The 19437-nt window shown below is 51.0% G+C and overlaps 1 protein-coding gene across 4 annotated transcripts in view; it reads right to left on the bottom strand.

Annotated features, from left to right (window-relative positions):
* The window catches only part of St3gal3 (ST3 beta-galactoside alpha-2,3-sialyltransferase 3), a 205967-nt gene that overhangs the window by 13641 nt on the left and 172889 nt on the right, over positions 1-19437 (bottom strand). For 3 of the 4 annotated variants that reach the window (XM_021161382.2, XM_021161385.3, XM_021161383.2), the window contains 4 exons: positions 18610-18704; positions 14153-14216; positions 13199-13294; positions 12561-12747 (listed from right to left, as the gene is read on the bottom strand). In XM_021161382.2, the coding sequence (XP_021017041.1) occupies positions 12561-12747; positions 13199-13294; positions 14153-14216; positions 18610-18704 (442 nt within the window). Of the gene's footprint in view, positions 1-11554; positions 11639-12560; positions 12748-13198; positions 13295-14152; positions 14217-18609; positions 18705-19437 lie in introns of all 4 variants that reach the window. The other variant, XM_085839036.1, reaches the window with a different exon arrangement.

Below are 19437 nucleotides of genomic sequence, written 5' to 3'. Positions count from 1 at the left end.
CGTGCCGGGGCACCTATATAGCTGGCCTAGCGGGGCACATAAGCTGGATCCCACTCTGGAAGCTGAAATCTGCCCGGGACCTGAGGCACTGTCATCGAAACCATTATGTTCAGCCCTCCCCATGCTTTTAAAGGTCCAGGATCTAACCACTAAGTGAAACTAGGGAGAATTAGCTTATTGTAAATCCCTCTAAGAATCTGCAAACAGCACAGAGGAAGGGCAGGCCACAGCCTTGCTTCTCTCCTTAGTCTTCTGGAAGGAGAGATGACTAACAGAGTGCCCCATTTCCAGTATGCTGTGAGTGGTCTCTTATACACATGAGCACACACGTGAGCAGCTCCTCCTAACTTCTTGCTTCTGTGCAGCAGTAGGTAAGCTGAGGCAGGGCATGTGTCCTGGGAACAGGCGAGCACACTCTATCCCTTCGCAAACTCTGATGTTTGTACGGCCGTGGGGCAGGCAGAAGTGGCTGAGGGTAGTGTTGGGTCCTTGGGGAAGAGTCCCAAGTGTAGGTCCCAAGCCTCACATTGCAGGCACAGTCGATATTTCAGTTTTTTCTGTTTCTTTCTATTGGTCACTGTCCTGATAGAAGGCTCCCTTGGGAATTCAGGGAGATGCAGAACAGTAAGAACAAGGTGCAATGTGAGCCTTTGTTTCCCTAGTTGTAAAGATATCAGGTATTGGGGCTGGAGAGATGGCCTAGTGGCTAAGGACACTGGCTGCTTTTCCAGAGGACCCACGTTCGGTTCCTAGCACTCATACAGTAGTTCACAACTGCCTGTAACTCTAGTTTCAGGGATCAGAAGGCCTCTTCTGACCCCAGGCATACATGGAGTATACACGTGTACATTCAGGCAAAACACCCATAGCCATAAACCTAAATAAATAGATAGAGAAATAAACAAAACCGTCAGGTACCAACCAAATCTCAGCTTGTCCTAACATCAGCAAGCACCCCACAGCTCCTCTTCTCAGAGGTCCACATGGGACAAGGCTCTGTAGTGTGGAACACTGAGGCTCACACCCCAACTCCACATCTCTGTGACCTGGGGCACATCACGTCATCTGTTTAAGCCTCAGGTTCCTCTTGCATAAAACAGGGATGACAAGACCAACTTCCCAGAAAGCTGAAGGGATTAAAGGCGATGCTGTGCTTGATAGCTTGGCAGTGTCTGGTATACAGTGAAAACTCAATAAATCTTTCCTATTATGACCGAGTGTTGTAGAAGCCAAGAGACTGAAACAGAGGGTGTGGCTGGAGGTGTCAGCCACCACAGAAAGGCCAGCACACCTGCACAGGTCCACACCTGCACCCATTCAGACACGGGAGCGTGGAGCCAGCTTTGCCCGCTGACTCCCGCAGGCAGGCAGTGGGTGCTGGAGGCCTGCCTGCTGCTGGCTACACCGTCAAGGTAGATGCTGGCATGAAGGCTGCTTACAAACCATTTCTCCCACCCACAGGACACAATGCAGGGGCCAGCCAGTGCCACCGCACCTCTCCTGGAGAGGACAGCTGTGGGCTGCATTCCCTGTCACTCCCTCCTCCAGGAATGTCCCTGCCCCAGTCAAGTCTGGGCTGGCTCCTGTGTGGAGCTGCCAGGCTCCTGCTGATGCAACCTGTTCTGCTCTTCTCAGAATAGCCAGAACCAAGTGGGAAAAGATCTGGGAAGAAAACAAGGAAGTGTCTCCCCACCAGGGTCCTGCTACCATGATATTCCTTGGTCCCTGCGAAGGACTTCTCTGGAGGAGTCTGTGCTGGCCTGGCTTTCTGCAGCCTCAGATACAGTGGATGTGGTCACTCCTCATGCTGCCCACTGCTATTGTCTCAGGATAAGTCCCCAGCTCTCCTGGGGTCTTGGCACCAGCTGCCATCTTGTCTTCCACTGTGCTTCCCTGTGTAGGTCTGGTCTTCACCTCAGGTTTAAAATCCTCGGTGTCTCCCACTGCCCTCCGGGACAGCTGGTGCTAATGGCTAAGAGTGTGGGTCTAAGATTCAACCCAGACTCCCAGATGCTCACCCTATGCCCTGAGGCAGTTCACTTCCCTTTCTAAGTCTCATTATCTTCAACTACAGGATAAGAATACCAGTTCCAGCCTTACGGTGGTTTCTTGTTATGACAGTTAGAAGCCATGCATATAAAATGTTTGGCTCAAAGTCAGCTCCTGTTAGCTTCTGCTATTGTAATTCTTGAAAATAATAGGTCGAGAGACTAGAGAGCCGGCTAGTGGTTACGAACACTCTCTGCTGTGCCAGACGGGGCTAGCTCAGTGGTAAAGTACCTGCCTAGGATGACCAAGGCCCTGGGCTTGTTCCCCAGCGTCTCGACAATAAATGAGAAAATGAAACCCATGTTCTAGGCATTAGAAGTTATACATCAGTCTATCAAGCTGTTAAGTAGAATATTCTACCTTTCCTTTAAAAAATGTCATGGAGGGCAGACTTGGAATTTAGAATCCATGCTTTTCTTCACGCCATCTCACTGGATGTGGCCAGAGTGTGGTAAACATACACTTCTTTACCCACTCTAAGAGCAGCACCCTTCTGACGTCATACCAGTTGGAAGGTAGTTTTTGTTGTTGTCATTTGTTTGTTTTTATGAGATACAGTTCCTCTATGTAGCCCTGGCTGTCCTGGAAGGAACTCACTCTGTAAACAGGGCTGGCCTTGAACACGGAGATTTGCCTGTCTCTGTCTCCCAAATGCTAGGACTAAAGGTGTGTGCCACTACTGCCACGATGAATGGAATGGTTTTTAACTCATTACATAACTCACAGCTTGCCAGAGCCATTCTCTGTGCCGGACCTTGCTCATCTGTCCAGCCTGTGTATGAGCTTAGAGACTGCAGAGCAGCCCTTTAGGACTTGGAACTTGTACTAAGTATCCCAGGGGCAGAGAGATGAGGCAGTTGGACCTTTCTGATCAGGACACCCTCTGTTCCCTTTGCCAGGCCAGGTGGCTTGCCCTGATGCAAGCTACTCGTGACCCCGAGGCTGGGCATTCTCCCAGTGGGCAGATGATGTGTCCTGGGCTCAATCTCACTTCTAAGAAGGCAATTGGTCTTGCAGATGAGTACAGAACAGCAAGGATTGGCATGCACACTACCCTGGGTAGTCTCTGTGGCTGGGTAACAGCTGGCTGAGGCAGAGAAAGAGGACAGTTGTGGTGGTCTGAAAGAAAATGGCCCGGTGGGCTCATAGGGAGCGGAACTGTTGTTGGAGGAAGGGTGTCACTAGAGGGTGAATTTTAAGGTCTCAGAAACTCAAGCCAGGTCTAGTGGCTCACAGTCTCTTCCTTCTGCCTGTGGGTCCAGATGCAGAACTCTCAGCTCCGTCTCCAGTGCCATGTCTGCCTGCCTGCTGCCATCCTTCCCGCCATGACCATAATAGACTTAAACCTCTGAACCTGTAAGCCAGCCCCAATGAAATGTTTTCTTGTCTAAGAGTTGCTGTGGTCATAGCGTCTCTTCACAGAAATAGAATCCTAAGACAACAGTTTTTGTACCTGACACTGAATCCGGCTCTATGACTACCAGCCTTCCTCATATGTGAAGACTAGGAGAGCAACCGTCATGGCGGGCCCACAGGTCCATACCCACTGTAGGCTGGCTAGGTTTGCTGCTGTGTGCTCCATTCAGCAGTGACAGCCATAATTTGCATAGCATCCCTTGGGTCACATTTGGGTTTGGCTACTGTAAATAACACCATGATAAAAATCTTGTCTGCAGGCTTTTCCTTCCTCTGGGGGACAGCTCTTGGCACTCGGTAGCACTTTCTTTCCCAAACCCATCCCTCACTGGCATTACCTGAGAGCATCTGTCTCCCACTCTTGCCAGTGTACTATGTTACAGTTTCAATGTACATTTCTCAAAATGTGATGGGTGACAAATGGCACCCTGATACCTGCATATGCATGTCTGCAACTTCTAGGCAGGCCACATGTGTCTTAGTTTTCTTTGTGATCAGTGTACCCTGTCCCCTTAGCTGCTGTGCTCTGGTGGCTTCCCTGACAGCCCTCAGAATAATAAATCTTTGTCTATTAGATTTCCCAGAAATACTTTCAAAATGTTTGGTGTAATATTTTTGTTTGATTTCAATGGATATTATTACCAAGTTTCTTCTAGCACTTCTGTGGTTTAAAAGTTTGTCCCTTCCTGCCAAGCATGGTGGCTCACGCCTATAATCCAAGCACAGGGAGACTGTCTGCCTCCTAACAGCTCAAGTTAGGGGATTTGACTCAATTTCAAAACAAACAAACAAACGAAGAGAGAAGCAAGAAAGAGAAGGAGAAGAAGTAGAAGGAGGAGGAGGAGGAGAAGCAGAACAAGGAAGAGGAGAAGGAGCCTGCAGTGGCCTGGGGGTGGGGCTGGGTATGGTGGCATATACCCTTAATCTCAGCACCTGGGAGGCAGTGGCAGGTGAATGTCTCTGAGTCAGGACAACACAGCACCTATCTCCAAACAAAAGGATTGGGGTGGGACAGGAAGATGGCTCAGCAGGCAAGGATGCTGCCAAGCCTGACAAGTTGACTTTGATCTCTAGAACCACAGCTCAGTCTGATCTACTGAACCCACTCCGGTGCAAAGAGAGAACTCAGAACTCATTATTGAAAGTTGTCCCCTGACTGTCACATGAGAGCTGTAGTGCACCCCCCAATAAATTAATAAATGGAAAATAATTATAAAATAGTTTGGTATCTTCTATTTTCTTCAAAATTTCCAGCTAGATGTGGTGTCTCACACCTGCAGCCTCAGAATCTGGGAGGCTGAGCTGGGAAGATTGCTCAAAGGTCAAGGCCAGCCAGGCTACAGAGTTCAAGCCCAGCCTGGGCAACACAGTGAGACACACACACACACACACACACACACACACACACACACACACACGCTATACTTTTATATTTTGCTTTTTAGTCCGCTTGGGATTTATGTTGGTGGATGCTATGAAGAGAGGGTCGAGAACCTTTCTGAAAGCTGTATTTGGGAAGAGCCAAGAACAAAGAGAAGAGCCAGCTTGGGGTGTCTGTGGGTGACAGGGAGCCAGGGACGGTTCAGTTTTCATTTCTTTTATCAAGGAAATCTCCTTGGAACTGGTAAAGAGGAGCCTCAGGAGAAGCAAGAGATCAAGATACCGGGGGGGGGGGGGGTCCAGAATTCAAAAGAACCATCATCTGGGGCTGTGAGAGCAAGAGGCAGCCAGCTGTGCAGAGGTCCAGACCGAGAGCCCTGGGTCTGGTTAATCCCCAGAAGCTACCAGCCTCAGTCTCCATTTATTTTTTTTTAAGATTTATTTATTTATTATATGTAAGTACACTGTAGCTGTCTTCAGACACTCCAGAAGAGGACATCAGTTTGGATATGGATGGTTGTGAGCCACCATGTGGTTGCTGGGATTTGAACTCGGGACCTTCGGAAGAGCAGTTGGTGCTCTTAACCGCTGAGCCATCTCATCAGCCCCCAGTCTCCATGTTTACTCATTTGACAATGTCAGCTCTGCTCCACCACTGTTGAAGGCTCCTAGGTTTGCAACAAACAAGATGGTTCCTGCCTCCAGGGGCTTAGGAGGGGAATTCTAACAGTCCCCGGTGCAGGCTGAACGCAGCAGTGTGAAACAGGACACACATTTCCGTGTTGCCAGAGAAAATGTAAGTGTTGAGTATGAGACAATAGTAACAACAGGGAAGCTCTGGCTGGGGGTGTCAGCGTTTGAACTGATCCTGCAGGCTAGCGGTTCTGACACTCGAGTTTACATCTGGGCCCTTGTTAAAACAGACCACAGACCCCCTCCAAGTTCCTCATTCCGAAGTTCTAAGGTGGAACTCTTCCCCAAACAACAAGGTTCCAGGGGAAACGAGACCTCACACTTCAACAGTGGCAGCCATTAGGTAAAAGAAGAAGCCAGTCACTGGGTGCTTCAGCATGGTTAGAAGGCACATGTGCCCAGCAGACTGGAGGAGGGCTATCCGGAAGCAGAGAGCTAGGAAGCTGCTGATCTCACGGGGCAAGCCATTTGTAGAAGGGCCGGTTGTGGATCGGGATAATGAACGACCGAAAACACAGGGTGAAGAGACTGGAAGGAGTGAAGGCTCCCCAAGGTTTGGTCACCCCTTGTGAAAACCAGAACTGTCCTTAGACTCTCTCATTGCCAGGACACAACAAAGGCCTGGAGGGTGCCAGCTGGTGAGCTGGTCCTTTAACAAGAGGGGCTGTGAAGCAAAAAGGGTCGACTCTTCCAGGTACCCGAGGCAGAAAGTAAGAGGATGAATAAGCACAAAGGGAAGGGCTCAGAAATGGGACCCACCCGTGGGATGCTGGCAAAATCTTGACACAACTAGTGCTGGGGGAGTCAGAGGACAGTCGCAGTTCCCTCTCCTCCCACCATGTGGCTTCAGGGAGCAGGTTTGGTGGCAGTTACCACTACCCACTGTGCCACACTGCCAGCTCACAGGCTTATTTTTAAGGGGAGAAAAGACCTAGACGAACAGACTGATGTGAAAAGAGGCTCAGAGGAGAGGTGAGAAGAGAAACACCCACCCCCTCCCCACCTTAGGAGGTGAAAGGAGAGAGCCTCCTGGCTCAGGAAAAAAATGGACATCAATCAAGGGCAGGGGTGGTGGAAGAGGAGAACAGAAACAGATGTGGGTTTTACTGTGGTTTGAATGAGAGTGTCCCCCACAGGCTCAGAGGCTGGAACACTTGGTCCCCAGATGGTGGAGCTGTGTGGGTAGGCTTTGGAGGTGTGGCCTCAAAACAACTCTAGTTTGTGGCTGGAGACATGAGCTCTCAACTGTCCCTGCTGCCATGTCTGCTGTCACTGTCACGATCCCTGCCGTGATGGACTCCTAGACTTCTGGAACCAGAAGCCCCCTTAGCTCTTCCTGCTCTAAGTGCCTTTGTCATGGTGTTTCATCACAGCAACAGACAAGGAACTGGTGTGCATGTGTGGGCGGGAGGCTGGGAAGTCCACTGATGGTGGCCTTTATTTACATGCTAGATGTGAGGTTTCTCCTGTGTCTGCTGGATACATACAGGAGACTGACAGGGCCCTGATGCTGGCAAAGTGACATCATGAGTTACAACCTCTGCTGCAGTTTCTCTCTCTACGGTGTCTATGGACCGTATGGATGTGGAGGAAAGGTACTGCAGGGTGCCAAGTAAGAGGGATGCTGATGATAGCTCAGGGCAGGGCGTGACTTTGCTGTTTGGTCTGAATTAGAATGAATGGATCAATGAGTAAGTAAGAGAGGCTACAGTGAACAGTCAGAATGACTTAGCAATGCACAGTTCATGACGCAGCTCTACCATTCACTAGTGCTAACAGCACCTGCTGCAGCCAGAGCTGTGGGCGGATGCGCTCTGGGGCCCGTTACGTGTAAGAACTCAGGAAACAAGGCTCTCCTAAGTCACGGCAGGAAGGGGGTGACATGGAGGAGTCTAAGCAGGAAGGTATGTGCTCAGGATTCCTGGGGCAGTGGGAGAGGGTTTTATACCCACCTTTACTACGTAACTACTTAACTAGCTGTGTTACCTCGACCAAGCACTTCATCATCTCTGGGCCTTGATTCCCAACACTGAGGATGGTGACAGTTCTGTCCAACAGGGCTGTTGTGAGAACTGAGTTCAGGGATTTAAGCAAAGCTGAGACTCGAGGAGCTTAAATGACAGCAGTGGTGAGATGATGATGATGACGATGACGACGATGACGATGACAACGACGATGAAGATGGTGGTGGTGGCGGTAAAAGGGAGAGTGGGGAGAAAGATGCAAGGAAGAGGATTGGGAGGAGCAGGAAAGAAGAGTGACAATTATCATCAGGCGGGGTGAGCGACAGGGCACAGAAGGCAGTAATGATGACGAGCAGAAGGCAGAGATGACCAGTGTGACAACTGAACATTTGCATCTGTAGGGAGGGAGCGACGGGCACAGTGTGGGCAGGGAGGAGGGAGGCCCTCTGATTCCTGCTTGCAACAATGCCTGGTGAAAACAGTATGGCTGGGGCTGGCAAGATGATTCAGCGGGTAAGAGCACCGACTGCTCTTCAGAAGGTCCTGAGTTCAAATCCCAAAAACCACATGGTGGCTCGCAACCACCCATAATGAGATTGACACCTCTTCTGGAGTGTCTAAAGACAGTTACAGTGTACTTACATATAATAAATAAATAAATCTTTTAAAAAAAAGAAAGAAAAGAAAAGAAAACAGTATGGCCACTGGTACTGCCTGCAAAGAGAGCACTGGCCGAGGCACGGGGAGGGGTCTGGACCACGTGTTCTCCGGCTGGGGTACCCGGGAGCCCTGCCCAGTGTCTCCCAGAGGGAGCCCTCCATCCAGCTTCCCCTGGGGTCAGCACAGGGTAGCGGCGCGAGCACAGATGTCATGTAATGCCCAGCTTGGGCCCTGTCCAGTAAGGCCTCGTGTTTGGGGACCCCATGGCCCTGGCTGCACTGTGGGGCTCCCAGACTACCAGCACTGCTGTTGTTCTACAGGATGCTCCCCTTCCCTTGGTCCTGGCCTCTGACTCCTCTTCTTTGGGTCACTATCTATAGGCCAGACCCCACAGCCTAGACAGAAAAATGCTTCACTTCCCAGTGCAATGGGGCTCTTCCAACTGCAACCACCAGTAAAAAAATACCACCAAGAATGGTGGAGTAGCCAGAGGAGTCTCAGAACTCTGGAGGTTGTGGCAAGAGTTCAGGCCCAGCCAGGGCTCCAGGAACTGCCTGAGACTGAGAACTTACTGTGACTTTTAGGCTAGGGACAAACGTCTCTATTTCATCTTACTTTTTAAAACCTCGGCTGAACGTGGTGACTCACATCTATAATCCCAAGACTTTGGAGGCAGAGGCAGAAGGACTGCCCGGAGTTCAAGGCTACACAGTGAGTTGTAGGTCCACCTATCTGAAAACCAAACCAAACCAAACCAAACCAAACCCCAAACAGAAGTCACCTCTTGAGCATGCATGTGGGACTCTGGCTGGCCTCTGAGATCCTGCCCTCCCTCCGTCCTGAGGAAAGAACACTGCCATAAGGTCAGGCCTGCAGTGACTGTCTAAGGACCACCTCAGGCCTTCCCTCTGAATGTTGGGGCCACACTCCACACTGGTCCATCCGGACAGGGGGCTGCTCAGTACATGCCAGTTTCCCAGTGTTGGTGGGAGGATGACGGGGGAAAGAAGGTAAGGCTCCCACGGGGGCTCTGCAGCCCTGAGCCACCAGGCATCCTAGGGCACAGCTGGGGAAGTGGCAGAAACACAGGGTGGTGGCCTGAGTGATCGGGGAGGTGCTCTGTCCTTCACAGGTTCTGCTCTACCCAGTCTTCATCCAGGGCCATGATATCTGAGACACTCAAGCTCTGACATGTTAGTAGCTATGTGTGCCGACCACAGTCTTAGAGTGTCCAGACTGGAGCATGGCCCCCTGGGGCTCTTCATGTGCATGGTTCCTTTGTCTGAAGCACCTGACTGTCTCCTACCCCTTCCGGTTACACAGTGTCTCTCAGGATGCTCGTGGCCTTCCCTGTCTGCCCCAGCTTGCTCCTTACCACTGCACATCCTACACTGCACACTGATTCTTGTTTGGGGATCGCGTCTCCCTTAGACTGTGAGTGACTTCTGGTCTGGAACAGAACTGAATTTGTCCTTGAAGTCCTAGGAACTGTCTCAGAGTTTTCACCTCATCAATGCCTGGTAAGTGGGTGCAGTCTGACTCTGAGAAGAGCTTTTTCCTGAGCTGCATCTCCCATCAGGGACCTGACTGCTGGCTGCTTCTCCTTCTCCCTGACCCCGTCCTCCCTCTTAGCCTTCCCTACCTATTCAGTATCCATCAGTGATTTGTTGGACACATAGCCTACTGGGAGCCCCTATCAGACATCCTTGCTGACTTGATCAAGGCTCCTGGGACCAGGGAGTTTAGTAAAAGGTCTTTTGGTGACCCGTTTGGAGCATCTGTGGCACTGTGCAATGTGATAAGAGAACCAGGTGGTTATACCCAGGCAAGGGCAGAGCCACTGGGCATCTCCGTGTTTCCAGGGCTCATCAGGACTGCATGATCAGGTGGAGCCTGTGGCTGAACCCCAACCACAGGGAGGGCTGGGAAAGGCAGCCTGGCTTAACAGCTACTCTACCTAGGTCTCGGAGGCCAGGGAAGTGATGTGCAGGCTAGAGATGTCCCAGGGAGCACCAACCTCAGGCTTGGGGGAAGGGTGCTCAGGAACAGGCCTCTGCAGGTTCACCTGATGTGATGGTTTGAATAAAAACAGCCTCTATAAACTCATAGATTTGAATGCTTTGTCACCAGGGAGTGGCACTATTTGAAAGGATTAAGAGGTGTGGCCTTGTTGGAGGAAGTATGTCATTGGGGGTGGGCTTTGAGCCAGGCCCAAGGGCTCTCTCTCTTCCTGCTGCATGTGGATCTGTGTGTAGAACTCTCAGCTCCTTCTCCAGTACCACAGCTGCCTGCATGCTGCCCTGCTCCCCGCCATGAAGCTAATGGGCTAAATCTCTGAAAGTGTAAGCAAGCCCCAACAAATGATTTCCTTTATAAGAGTTGCTGTGGTTAGTCGGGTGTGGTAGCGCACACCTTTGATGCCAGCACTGCGGGGTAGGTGGGGTAAGACAGGCAGATCTCTGACCTGGTCTGCTATAAGTTCCAGGACAGCCAGGACTGTTCAGAGAGACCATGTTTTAAAAAACAAAACAAACAAACAACAACAAAATCCCCAAAACCAAACAAAAAGAGTTGTCTGGTATCTCTTCACAGCAAACAGAACAATAAGCTGGTAAGATAGTAACTGAGAAAGGCTGAGAAAGGCATGAACGTTACTGGGATTACTTGGTGGGCCACTCAGAAGTCCAAAGTCATCCTTGATTGTAGTGCCACAGAAGGCCTACAGGATTTCAGAGGACTGGTTGCCATCGTCCCTCTCCCACCACACTCAGGAAGGTGTTCTCCCAGATACAGGACAGGACAGGGCTGAGTGAGGGCCCGAGTCTGCCTCACACTGCCTCTGTCTTCCTGGGAGCAGCAGGAGCCTGCTCTCTGCCCACTGCCCTTCTTCCGCTGACCTTGGTGCTCTTGGAGATAGAGGTGACCAGATCCAACTGCCTGCTGTGTGTCTCTGGCCTGCTGTCCCCAAGGAATTCCCCCACCCCTGCTTTTCCCAGCCTGCCCATCAGGAAGTGTTTGAGACACTTCCAGACCATCTATAGTGACTGGGAAGGGGGCGGGAACTCAAAGGGATCAGGTCCCTGCCCTCTGGCTCTCCTGCCCAGAGAAAGCCTTGGGGCTTTGCTAGGTGTCTGTCTGTGGCAGAGGAGCAGAATCCTATGTGAGAAGGGTTCACCAAGGCAAATAGAAAGGCCTGTAGGGATTCTGAAAGGAGAGAGGTGCTTTTCCCAGCCCCATTCCCACCTTAGTTTTGTAGACAAGGGAGGCCTGCTAGAGGCTGAGGGCTTCTTCACCCTTTCCTTCCCTTTAGAGATCTGGGCTGCACCCAACATGGCCAGAGGCCTCACTCAACCTGGTTCTGATGGGGCTCCCTTTCCGGCTGTCCAGCCTACCTGAGTGTCTGGACCTGACTTCTGCCTTCTCTCTTGCTCGCTACCTACTTGACACTGTCTGCACTTGGCCTTGCTTGGAAAGGGCTGTGGAGTCAAACCAAAGTGTACTGAGTCCCACACAGGCAGGCTAAGCTGTGCTCACCCCTGACTTCTAAATCTGGCTTCTTCCTGAAGGCAGAGGGCAATCTGTCGTCAGTCTCTAGGAAGAAGCCTGGGCCTGGGAAATTCATGGCTGTAGCTCTGTAAACCCCTCCCCCAGGTGGCTGATGACAGCTGGAGGGGAGGAGAGGAGGGTGGCCGGTGGGAGACAGACTCAGACAAGTTGGCAGGTGTCCCCACAGGCCCAGAACTGGGAAACAGAGGTGGGGGGGGGCCCAGTGGGTGGCCTACTAATGGGCATTCTGACCCTACTCTATCACATAGACTCCTTAAACACATGGGCCCGCATCCTGGCCAGCTTAGAGCCGTCAGCACAGAATCTGATCATACCAAAAGAGGAGAACCAGATTTAATGGCAGGTTGGAGACTAACCAACCTACGGGCTAGCAGTTAAAATGGTCTGGATTCATGAGTTTGGGAGCTGACACCCTTGAATTGAGGCCCGTTGTCCCTGCATAATGACCCCAGAAGGCTTTCTTTCCCCATCAAGAAGGAGGTAAGGCTGTAAGAGCAGTCAGAATGGCCTCGTGAAGGGGAAGTGGGCCTGGGGAGGAAACTACAGACCAGGGCAGGCATCTGTGGAAGCTGGGAGTTTACCACAGGGATCTGAGCTTTGCTCCCAAGGGATCTGAGACACAAGCTCCAGCCTGGCTATCTGGAGGGAGGCAGCACACTAACGGTCACCCTGATATTGTCTGGCCTCTGCCCCTTGCTGGATTTGCTGTCTTTTTAGCTTTGAATCATTTTGAAATTTCCTATTTGTTCTTTGTGGGGTCTGATGCGAGGGACTGCCTCAGAAGGTGGGAGGCTGGAGGCAGTAAAAGGGTGCCTGTAGTACGGAGCTTACCACTCTCTCCTTGTAGACGATGTACTTCAGCCACTTGAAGTCCTGCCACTTGAAGCCAGCGAGGACAAAGAGAGAGTCTCGTTCATATTGCTCAGGTCGCTGCATGGCGCCCTCAGGGTAGGTGATGCGTAGGGTGGTCTTGCTGCCCACGTCCCTCTCAAAGCCCTTCACAGGTGCTGAGTTCAGTCTACAAAGAGCCGGTATGGTCAGGCTGGCCTTGAGACTATGTTTGGGGTGACACCCTGAACCCCAAACACCCCAGGCACAGACTGGAAATCCAGGCTACCTCCTTGTTTGTTTTAAAACCTTCTGACCTGAGGCTGGAGATATGGCTCAGTGGTTAAGAGCACTGACTGCTCTTCTAGAGGTCCTGAGTTCAATTCCCAGCAACCCCATGGTAGCTCACAGCCATCTGTAATGTGATCTGATGCCCTCTTCTGGTGTGTCTGAAGGCAGCTACAATGTACTCATATAAATGAAATAAATAAATCTTAAAAACAAAATAAAACAAATCCTGCCAACCCAGCAACGTTCCTGAGGCTTCTGTTAACCCCCAGGTTAGGTGACCAGACCTAACGGATCCTCTGGATCTGGGTGACAACATGAACGTGCCCCAAGGGTTGCTTAAGGGAACTCACCTGATCACAATGTCATAGTCGTCAATCCGTGACCCCAGAGACTTGTTGGCGAGGACCCCTCCATTGCCTACAATGATGCAGCGGCGGCAGTGGAGGCTGAGGAGAGAGCAGAGGCCTGTGATGGTGGTCCCCAGCTTGCTTCCCTTTGTCCCTGCCCTGGACTCTACTGTGACTTTGCAGTGCTTCCATACCTCAGGAAGCTGAACCCTGGGGCAGACACTCTGACACGGCTAATGTCTGACACTTCTAAGAAAATACCGGGAGGCTTGGTAGCCTTAGAGGGTAGGGAACAGCGAGGGACGACTAAGGCTCTCAGAGAAACAAGGGCAGAGGAAAGAGACTGGGGCTCCAGGACTCAAGACCAGCCTTCCCCGTCCCCCCGCCCGTCTTCTCTCTTACTTTTTTTTTTCCCCCCCGAGACAGGGTTTCTCTGTGTAGCCCTGGCTATCCTGAACTCACTTTATAGACCAGGCTGGCCTTGAACTCAGAGATCTGCCTGCCCGAGTGATGGGACTAAAGGTGTGTGCCACACCCTCTGGCTTACTGGGTTTATTTCCAACTCAAGCCTGTAGACTCTGGTAGTCACTGATGGTCTTGCTCACAGGGCTTCTTGTCTCCCATCTGGACCTGTGGCTTTCCCTTCCAGGGTCTATTGCCTTCAGAGCTGTCATTACCTCAGACTTAAGCTCTGTTCCCTGTTAGCTGCCTCTGTCAGCACCCCCCCCACGCCCCCTCCCCCACCCATCACCTTCTGTGCTTTGCCCAGACCCCTGATGTCTGAGGATGGAGGAGCCTTGGAAAGTGTTTTACTTGGCAGGGGGACATATTCAGAAGAGCAGGCCTACTTATATAATCGACCCACAGTGTGTGTACTGTGTGTGCATGGGAGGTACGGTGGGGAACCTGTCGAATCCAGCACCTCTGCACATGCCACACAGACAGAGGTTGGCTTACCTGTCCAAGGCAGGGGTCAGGCGGTATTCTTTGGTGACTGACAAGATGGCTTTGATCAGATTGTCTGTGGACAAAGGAAGAAGGTTACTGTTAGCAGGTCACTTAGTTCCTAGCGTGCTTACTAGTGATCCTACTGGGAGTACTCTTACAGGGCTGGGGGTAGAGCGGGGCTGGGGTGGGCAGAGGGAGCTGCAGTCACGAGGCCGGGCCAGGCCACTGCTTTCCCTTTTCCCTGAGCCAGGAGATGCAGGTAGGGAAGTGGTCACGCTCAGCTGTGCTGGGAACCAGGCTCAGCACCTATCTTCTTCCCATGACCCTTCGCCTTCCTTGACACTTATCTGGTTTTCTGAGGCACCACAGCTAGACCATAGGCTATGTGTCACCAGGCCAGGGCCATGCTTGGGATGCGAGTGTCTAATCAGAGATAGAGCACTGATGTCTTACCACCGTGTCTCATGGAGCAGAGTGCAGGGAACGAATCAGACAATTGATGGCCAAATTCACCCCAGTAGACCGCCTGCCTTGGTGTGATACGGCCTCCTCACTTCCCTCACTCCCGACTGCCCATCTTTGATCCCGCTCTTTGCCAGGCTGCCTCCTTCTCCTCACCCATTACACCCTGGTGCCTGGCATCTGCGCACCTGAGCTCCACTCGCTACTCTGAGACCCTGGGGCTTTGCTCTTTCAGAGCCTGAACTACTGTGGGTGACAGCTCTTCCTATCTGTGGTGCAGCGAGAACATGCTAACCTGAGGAAGCAGCTGGCTCCATCAGGTTCCAGCCCTGCTACGTACGACTCTGGCCTGCCGCAAATGGCTCCCCTCTGTTAAGTTCTTACTTCCTTGCCTCTAAGACAATGACGGCAACCCTTATTCTCCTGAGTTGTTGGGAAGATAGAATGCATACCAAGCCCTATAGCAGCAGTTCTTCTGTGGGTCGGAACCCCTGTGGGGTTGTATCCCAGATGCCTACGTTAGGATTCACAACAGTAATAACATGTCCATTATGAAGTAGCAACAGAGTAATTTTATGGCTGGGGGACAGCACAGCAGGAGGAACTGTATTAAAGGGACTCAGCATTAGGGATGTTGAGAACCATTGCTGCATGCAGACAGAACCCTGTGACTGACCTCCACGGGCACAGCGCACACACAAGGAGACGCGCACAAGAATCTTCACCTAAGAACTGTTTGCAACTGCAAAATGCCAGAAGCAGCAGGATCGTACACTAGAGGAAAATTCCGTGTGGAACGTGAACTGCTAGGTGGCAGTAAAACAAGGACAACAGCGACAACAACCCAGCAGTGACGCACAGCTATGCGTGCCAATACAGGGAAAGCCAAATTGTACATGCAAGATATCAATTGAAATCATGTACACATACACGCATGTATATAATGATACATGTAAAGTTTAAAAACAATACAACACACACTCACACACACACACTTTTTGAGGTAGGGTCTAAAGTCCTGGCTGGTCTGAAACTCAAGGAGATCTGCCCGCCTCTGCCTCCTGAGTACTGGAATTAAAGTGTTTATCACATGTCCCATAGAAAGAATTGATTTGTGTTTAATGGATATGTGATTATCTAGCTAAAATAAAACCAAGGCAGAGAGACATGGAACATCCACAGGGGTGATGGCGCTGGGAGGGCTGTGGGTGGCAGAGCAACCAGGCTGTTTGTCCTCACACATGTCTGCACACCCTCTGAGTGTCTGGTGCCCATGGAAGTGGGCATGGGATCCCCTAGGACTGGAGTAACAGATGGCTGTGAGCCACTGCATAGGTGCTGGGATTGAACCCGGCTCCTCTGGAAGAACAGCCAGTGCTCTTAACCACTGAGCCATCTCTCCAGCCCCTTCACTCTTTATTTTATAAACTAGGAAGGCAGTGCTTGGTGCCCATTATGTTACTTCACTTGCTTTATTAACTTTGCCTCAACCTTGATTTGTAGCTGCAAGCGGCCTTGAGCTTCTGATCCTTCTGCCTTCATTTCCCAAGTGCCAGGACCTCAGGCGTGTGCTAGCACCGCTGGTTTTCTGAGGTCCTGGGGATGAACCTCAGGCTTTATGCATGCCAGGCCAATGCTCGACCAACTAAGCCCTTCATCATCAGCCCTTCACTATGTTATTCTTCCATGTTTATATGTCTGAGACATTTCATGTAGAGAGCAGGCCTCCAAAATAAGAAACAACATCCAAGGCTGGGTGGGTGGTGGTGGCGCACGCCTTTAATCCCAGCACTTGGGAGGCAGAAGCAGGCGGATTTCTGAGTTCGAGGCCAGCCTGCTCTAGAGAGTGAGTTCTAGGACAGCCAGGGCTATACAGAGAAACCCTGTCTCGAAACAAACAAACAAAACCCACCCCAACAACAACAACAACAAAAAGAAACAACATGCAACCTTTTGTTTTACTTGGTTTTGCTGTGCTGGGGATGGAGCCTAGACAGCTTTGCATTTGCTAGATTAGTGCTCTACTACCAAGCTACACCTAAGCCCCTCACACAACTCTGGGCAAACTGAGATTTTGTGGCATGCATGCTTTTCATCCAAGCATGCAGGAGGCAGAGGCAGGGGGATTTCTCTAAGTTCTTGGCCAGCTAGAGCTCCAAGGTGAGAGTGTGTCTCAAGAACAAACAAGCACATACGCGCATACATTCACACAACACACACTCATACCATGTACACACACTTACACACACTCACACACATACACATACACTCATGCACATGCACACCAGCACAAAATTTCGTATACAGCAAGAGGTCACATGAATGACTGGATGCATCACTTGCATTCCACAGAGGCCCTTAACAGTTGCCCTGAAATGGCAAGCAAGACACTGTTGAGGCCGCATGTGTGAATCAAGGAGGATGGGGCCTGGGTAGGCTCCCCCATGGTTGGCTGAGAGTGGGCCAAGGAACAAACCTTCAATAGGGTTCTACACTAAGTGCCTCCAGAGTCACTTTAAAGTGGGGAAGACCTCTCATTCTCTTCTTCCACCAAGTTCACCTAAGGAAGAGCTCACCACTATTGACCATGGACAACAATACTGTGGGGATCTGCTCTCTTCTTGCTGGCTGGGGACTCACCACTATTGACCATGGACAGCAATACTGTGGGGATCTGCTCTCTTCTTGCTGGCTGGGGACTCTAATGGCTTTCCTTGACCTTTGGAGCGATATAGTCAGTCCTGAGTGAGGATTCAGGAGGAAGGACTGTGCCCGGATATGAGTCCTATGGCTCAAACTAATGACTGGATGCACCTTTTGGAGTTTGGGCTCAGAGCCCCAGTCTGGCAGCAGTTTTGCTGGCTTGTTTCTTTCCATGGAGGGCTTGGCTAGTTAAATAGAGGGCTAAGTCTCTTGGGCAAGTGTTAGCTCCCTGTGACAGCTCTTTTCTTAACTGATGATAGCCAGAAACAATGGCACCATTTCTATTTAGCCGACAGAGAAACCCAAGCTCAGACAGGTTAAGAAACCAGTGCAAGGTCACAGCTAGTCAAAGGTATATATAGGGATCTGACATCCCATCTGGCCCTCCCACCAAGCCAGGAAACAGCCAGGAACTTGACAAAGAACAGGGCTGTGTGGAAGGGGTCCCTAAGGTGAAGGGAGGGGAAAGCTGGACAGAAAGAGAAAGGTTAGCTTGGGACAGAAAACGGAAATTAGACGAAAGGCTAAATCAGGATGAAAGACACTGAGTGGGGAATACGGGAGCCCGTATGTGTGTGTGTGTGTCTGTCTGTCTGTCTGTCTGTCTGTTGTTTCCATGTCACTGCAGCACTATGACAATGTCTCTAGTGCATCTCTTCTGTGATCTCATGGCATGGGGGCTCTGAGTGTCTGCCCCTTCACTAAACTACAACTCTGAACCAAGGGACTGCATACACACGTTACTGTGGTAGACCCAGCTCTGGGAAGTGCAAGACAGGGATGGAACAGAACAATCTCCAGCAAGGAACTGTGTGTGTGTGTGTGTGTGTGTGTGTGTGTGTGTGTGTGTGTGTGTGTGTATGTTTTGAGACAGGGTCTCATCATGTAACTCTGGCTGGCCTAGAACTTGCTATGTAGACCAGGCTGGCCCTGAACTCAGAGATATGCCTGCCTCTGCTTCTATTATTAAAGGCATGCACCACAATGTTCCCCTTCCCCCTCCATAAGTGCACATTCGTGTGTGTGTGTGTGTGTGTGTGTGTGTGTGTCCATGTGTACACCCACTTATACCTGTGTACGATGGAGTCAGAGGACAATTTATTATGGTTGTTTCTCCTTTCCACTATGTGGATTCCAGACACTGGAGTTAGGTCATCAGACTTAGCAGCAAATACCATTAGCCCTTGAGCCATCTCACCAGCCCCCAGTATGGAACGTGTAGAGCTGAAGTCCTGTCTTGAAGTGTAGGGAGACAGCACTGAGAAACAGGGTGTAAAGAATGCAAAGGGTTCCCAACATACCTTGACCTTTGATCCCAAAAGGTGGCACAAACTCCCGGATCCTAGCCCACTTGCGAAAGGAGTCATCCAGGAACATGGGTGCTGGCTTGGAGAACCTGAAACACAGCAACGCAATAGGCTACAGAGCTGGGCGGCCATGGGTCTGTGAAGCCACATTCCAGTCCGACCTCTCCCCAGCCCCCACCAGCCTGTTAACTGGGTAGCTGCTGATTTTATTGAGTGGAGCTTGAGTCAGAGAGAACAGGCCTGGTCAGTCTTTATTTGGCTGTGGGAGCGGAGGGACAGGATCTGCTCTGCACGGATTAATGTCGGAGAGCTGGGAGCTCTCCGGAAGGTTATCTGGGCGTCCATCTCCACTTGCTGCTGCCCACTATGTTCCTCCAATGGGGAACACGGGGATAAGACTGAGCCAACAGAGCACTAAAGTATCCAAAGATCCAGCCAGTGCAAGGAGACAGACTGCTGGAGAGGATTCTGGGATTCAGACCACCCAGGATGAGGAGGAAGGCAAATTCACGATGACACAGCAAAATGGGAAAAGTAAGGAAGAGAGAATTTTGTTAGAAAAGAGAAAGAAAAAGCAGAGTCCTGTGATTGGGGTGCAGGGCTGAGAGGAAAGGTCAGACCAACCAGAACTGGGATACACTTGTTGGTGTACCCTAAGTTTCTATGGAGGTGGAGAAGTGGATTTTAAGAAGATTCACTTGGGCCTACAGAAAAGATGGAAAGGAAAGAAGAGGGGGGGGGTGAGTAGGAAACATGGAGGGGATAGGGAGGGAGGGAGGGAGGGAGGGAGGGAGGAGGGATGCTAAGCTAGGAGAAGGGATG

Source organism: Mus caroli, unplaced genomic scaffold, assembly GCF_978045245.1.
Source record: "Mus caroli unplaced genomic scaffold, Mus_caroli_1 scaffold_6, whole genome shotgun sequence".
In the NCBI taxonomy this organism is placed as follows: Eukaryota; Metazoa; Chordata; class Mammalia; order Rodentia; family Muridae; genus Mus; species Mus caroli.
Note: the sequence above shows the minus strand (reverse complement) of the source record. Positions and strands in the feature narration are given on the sequence as shown.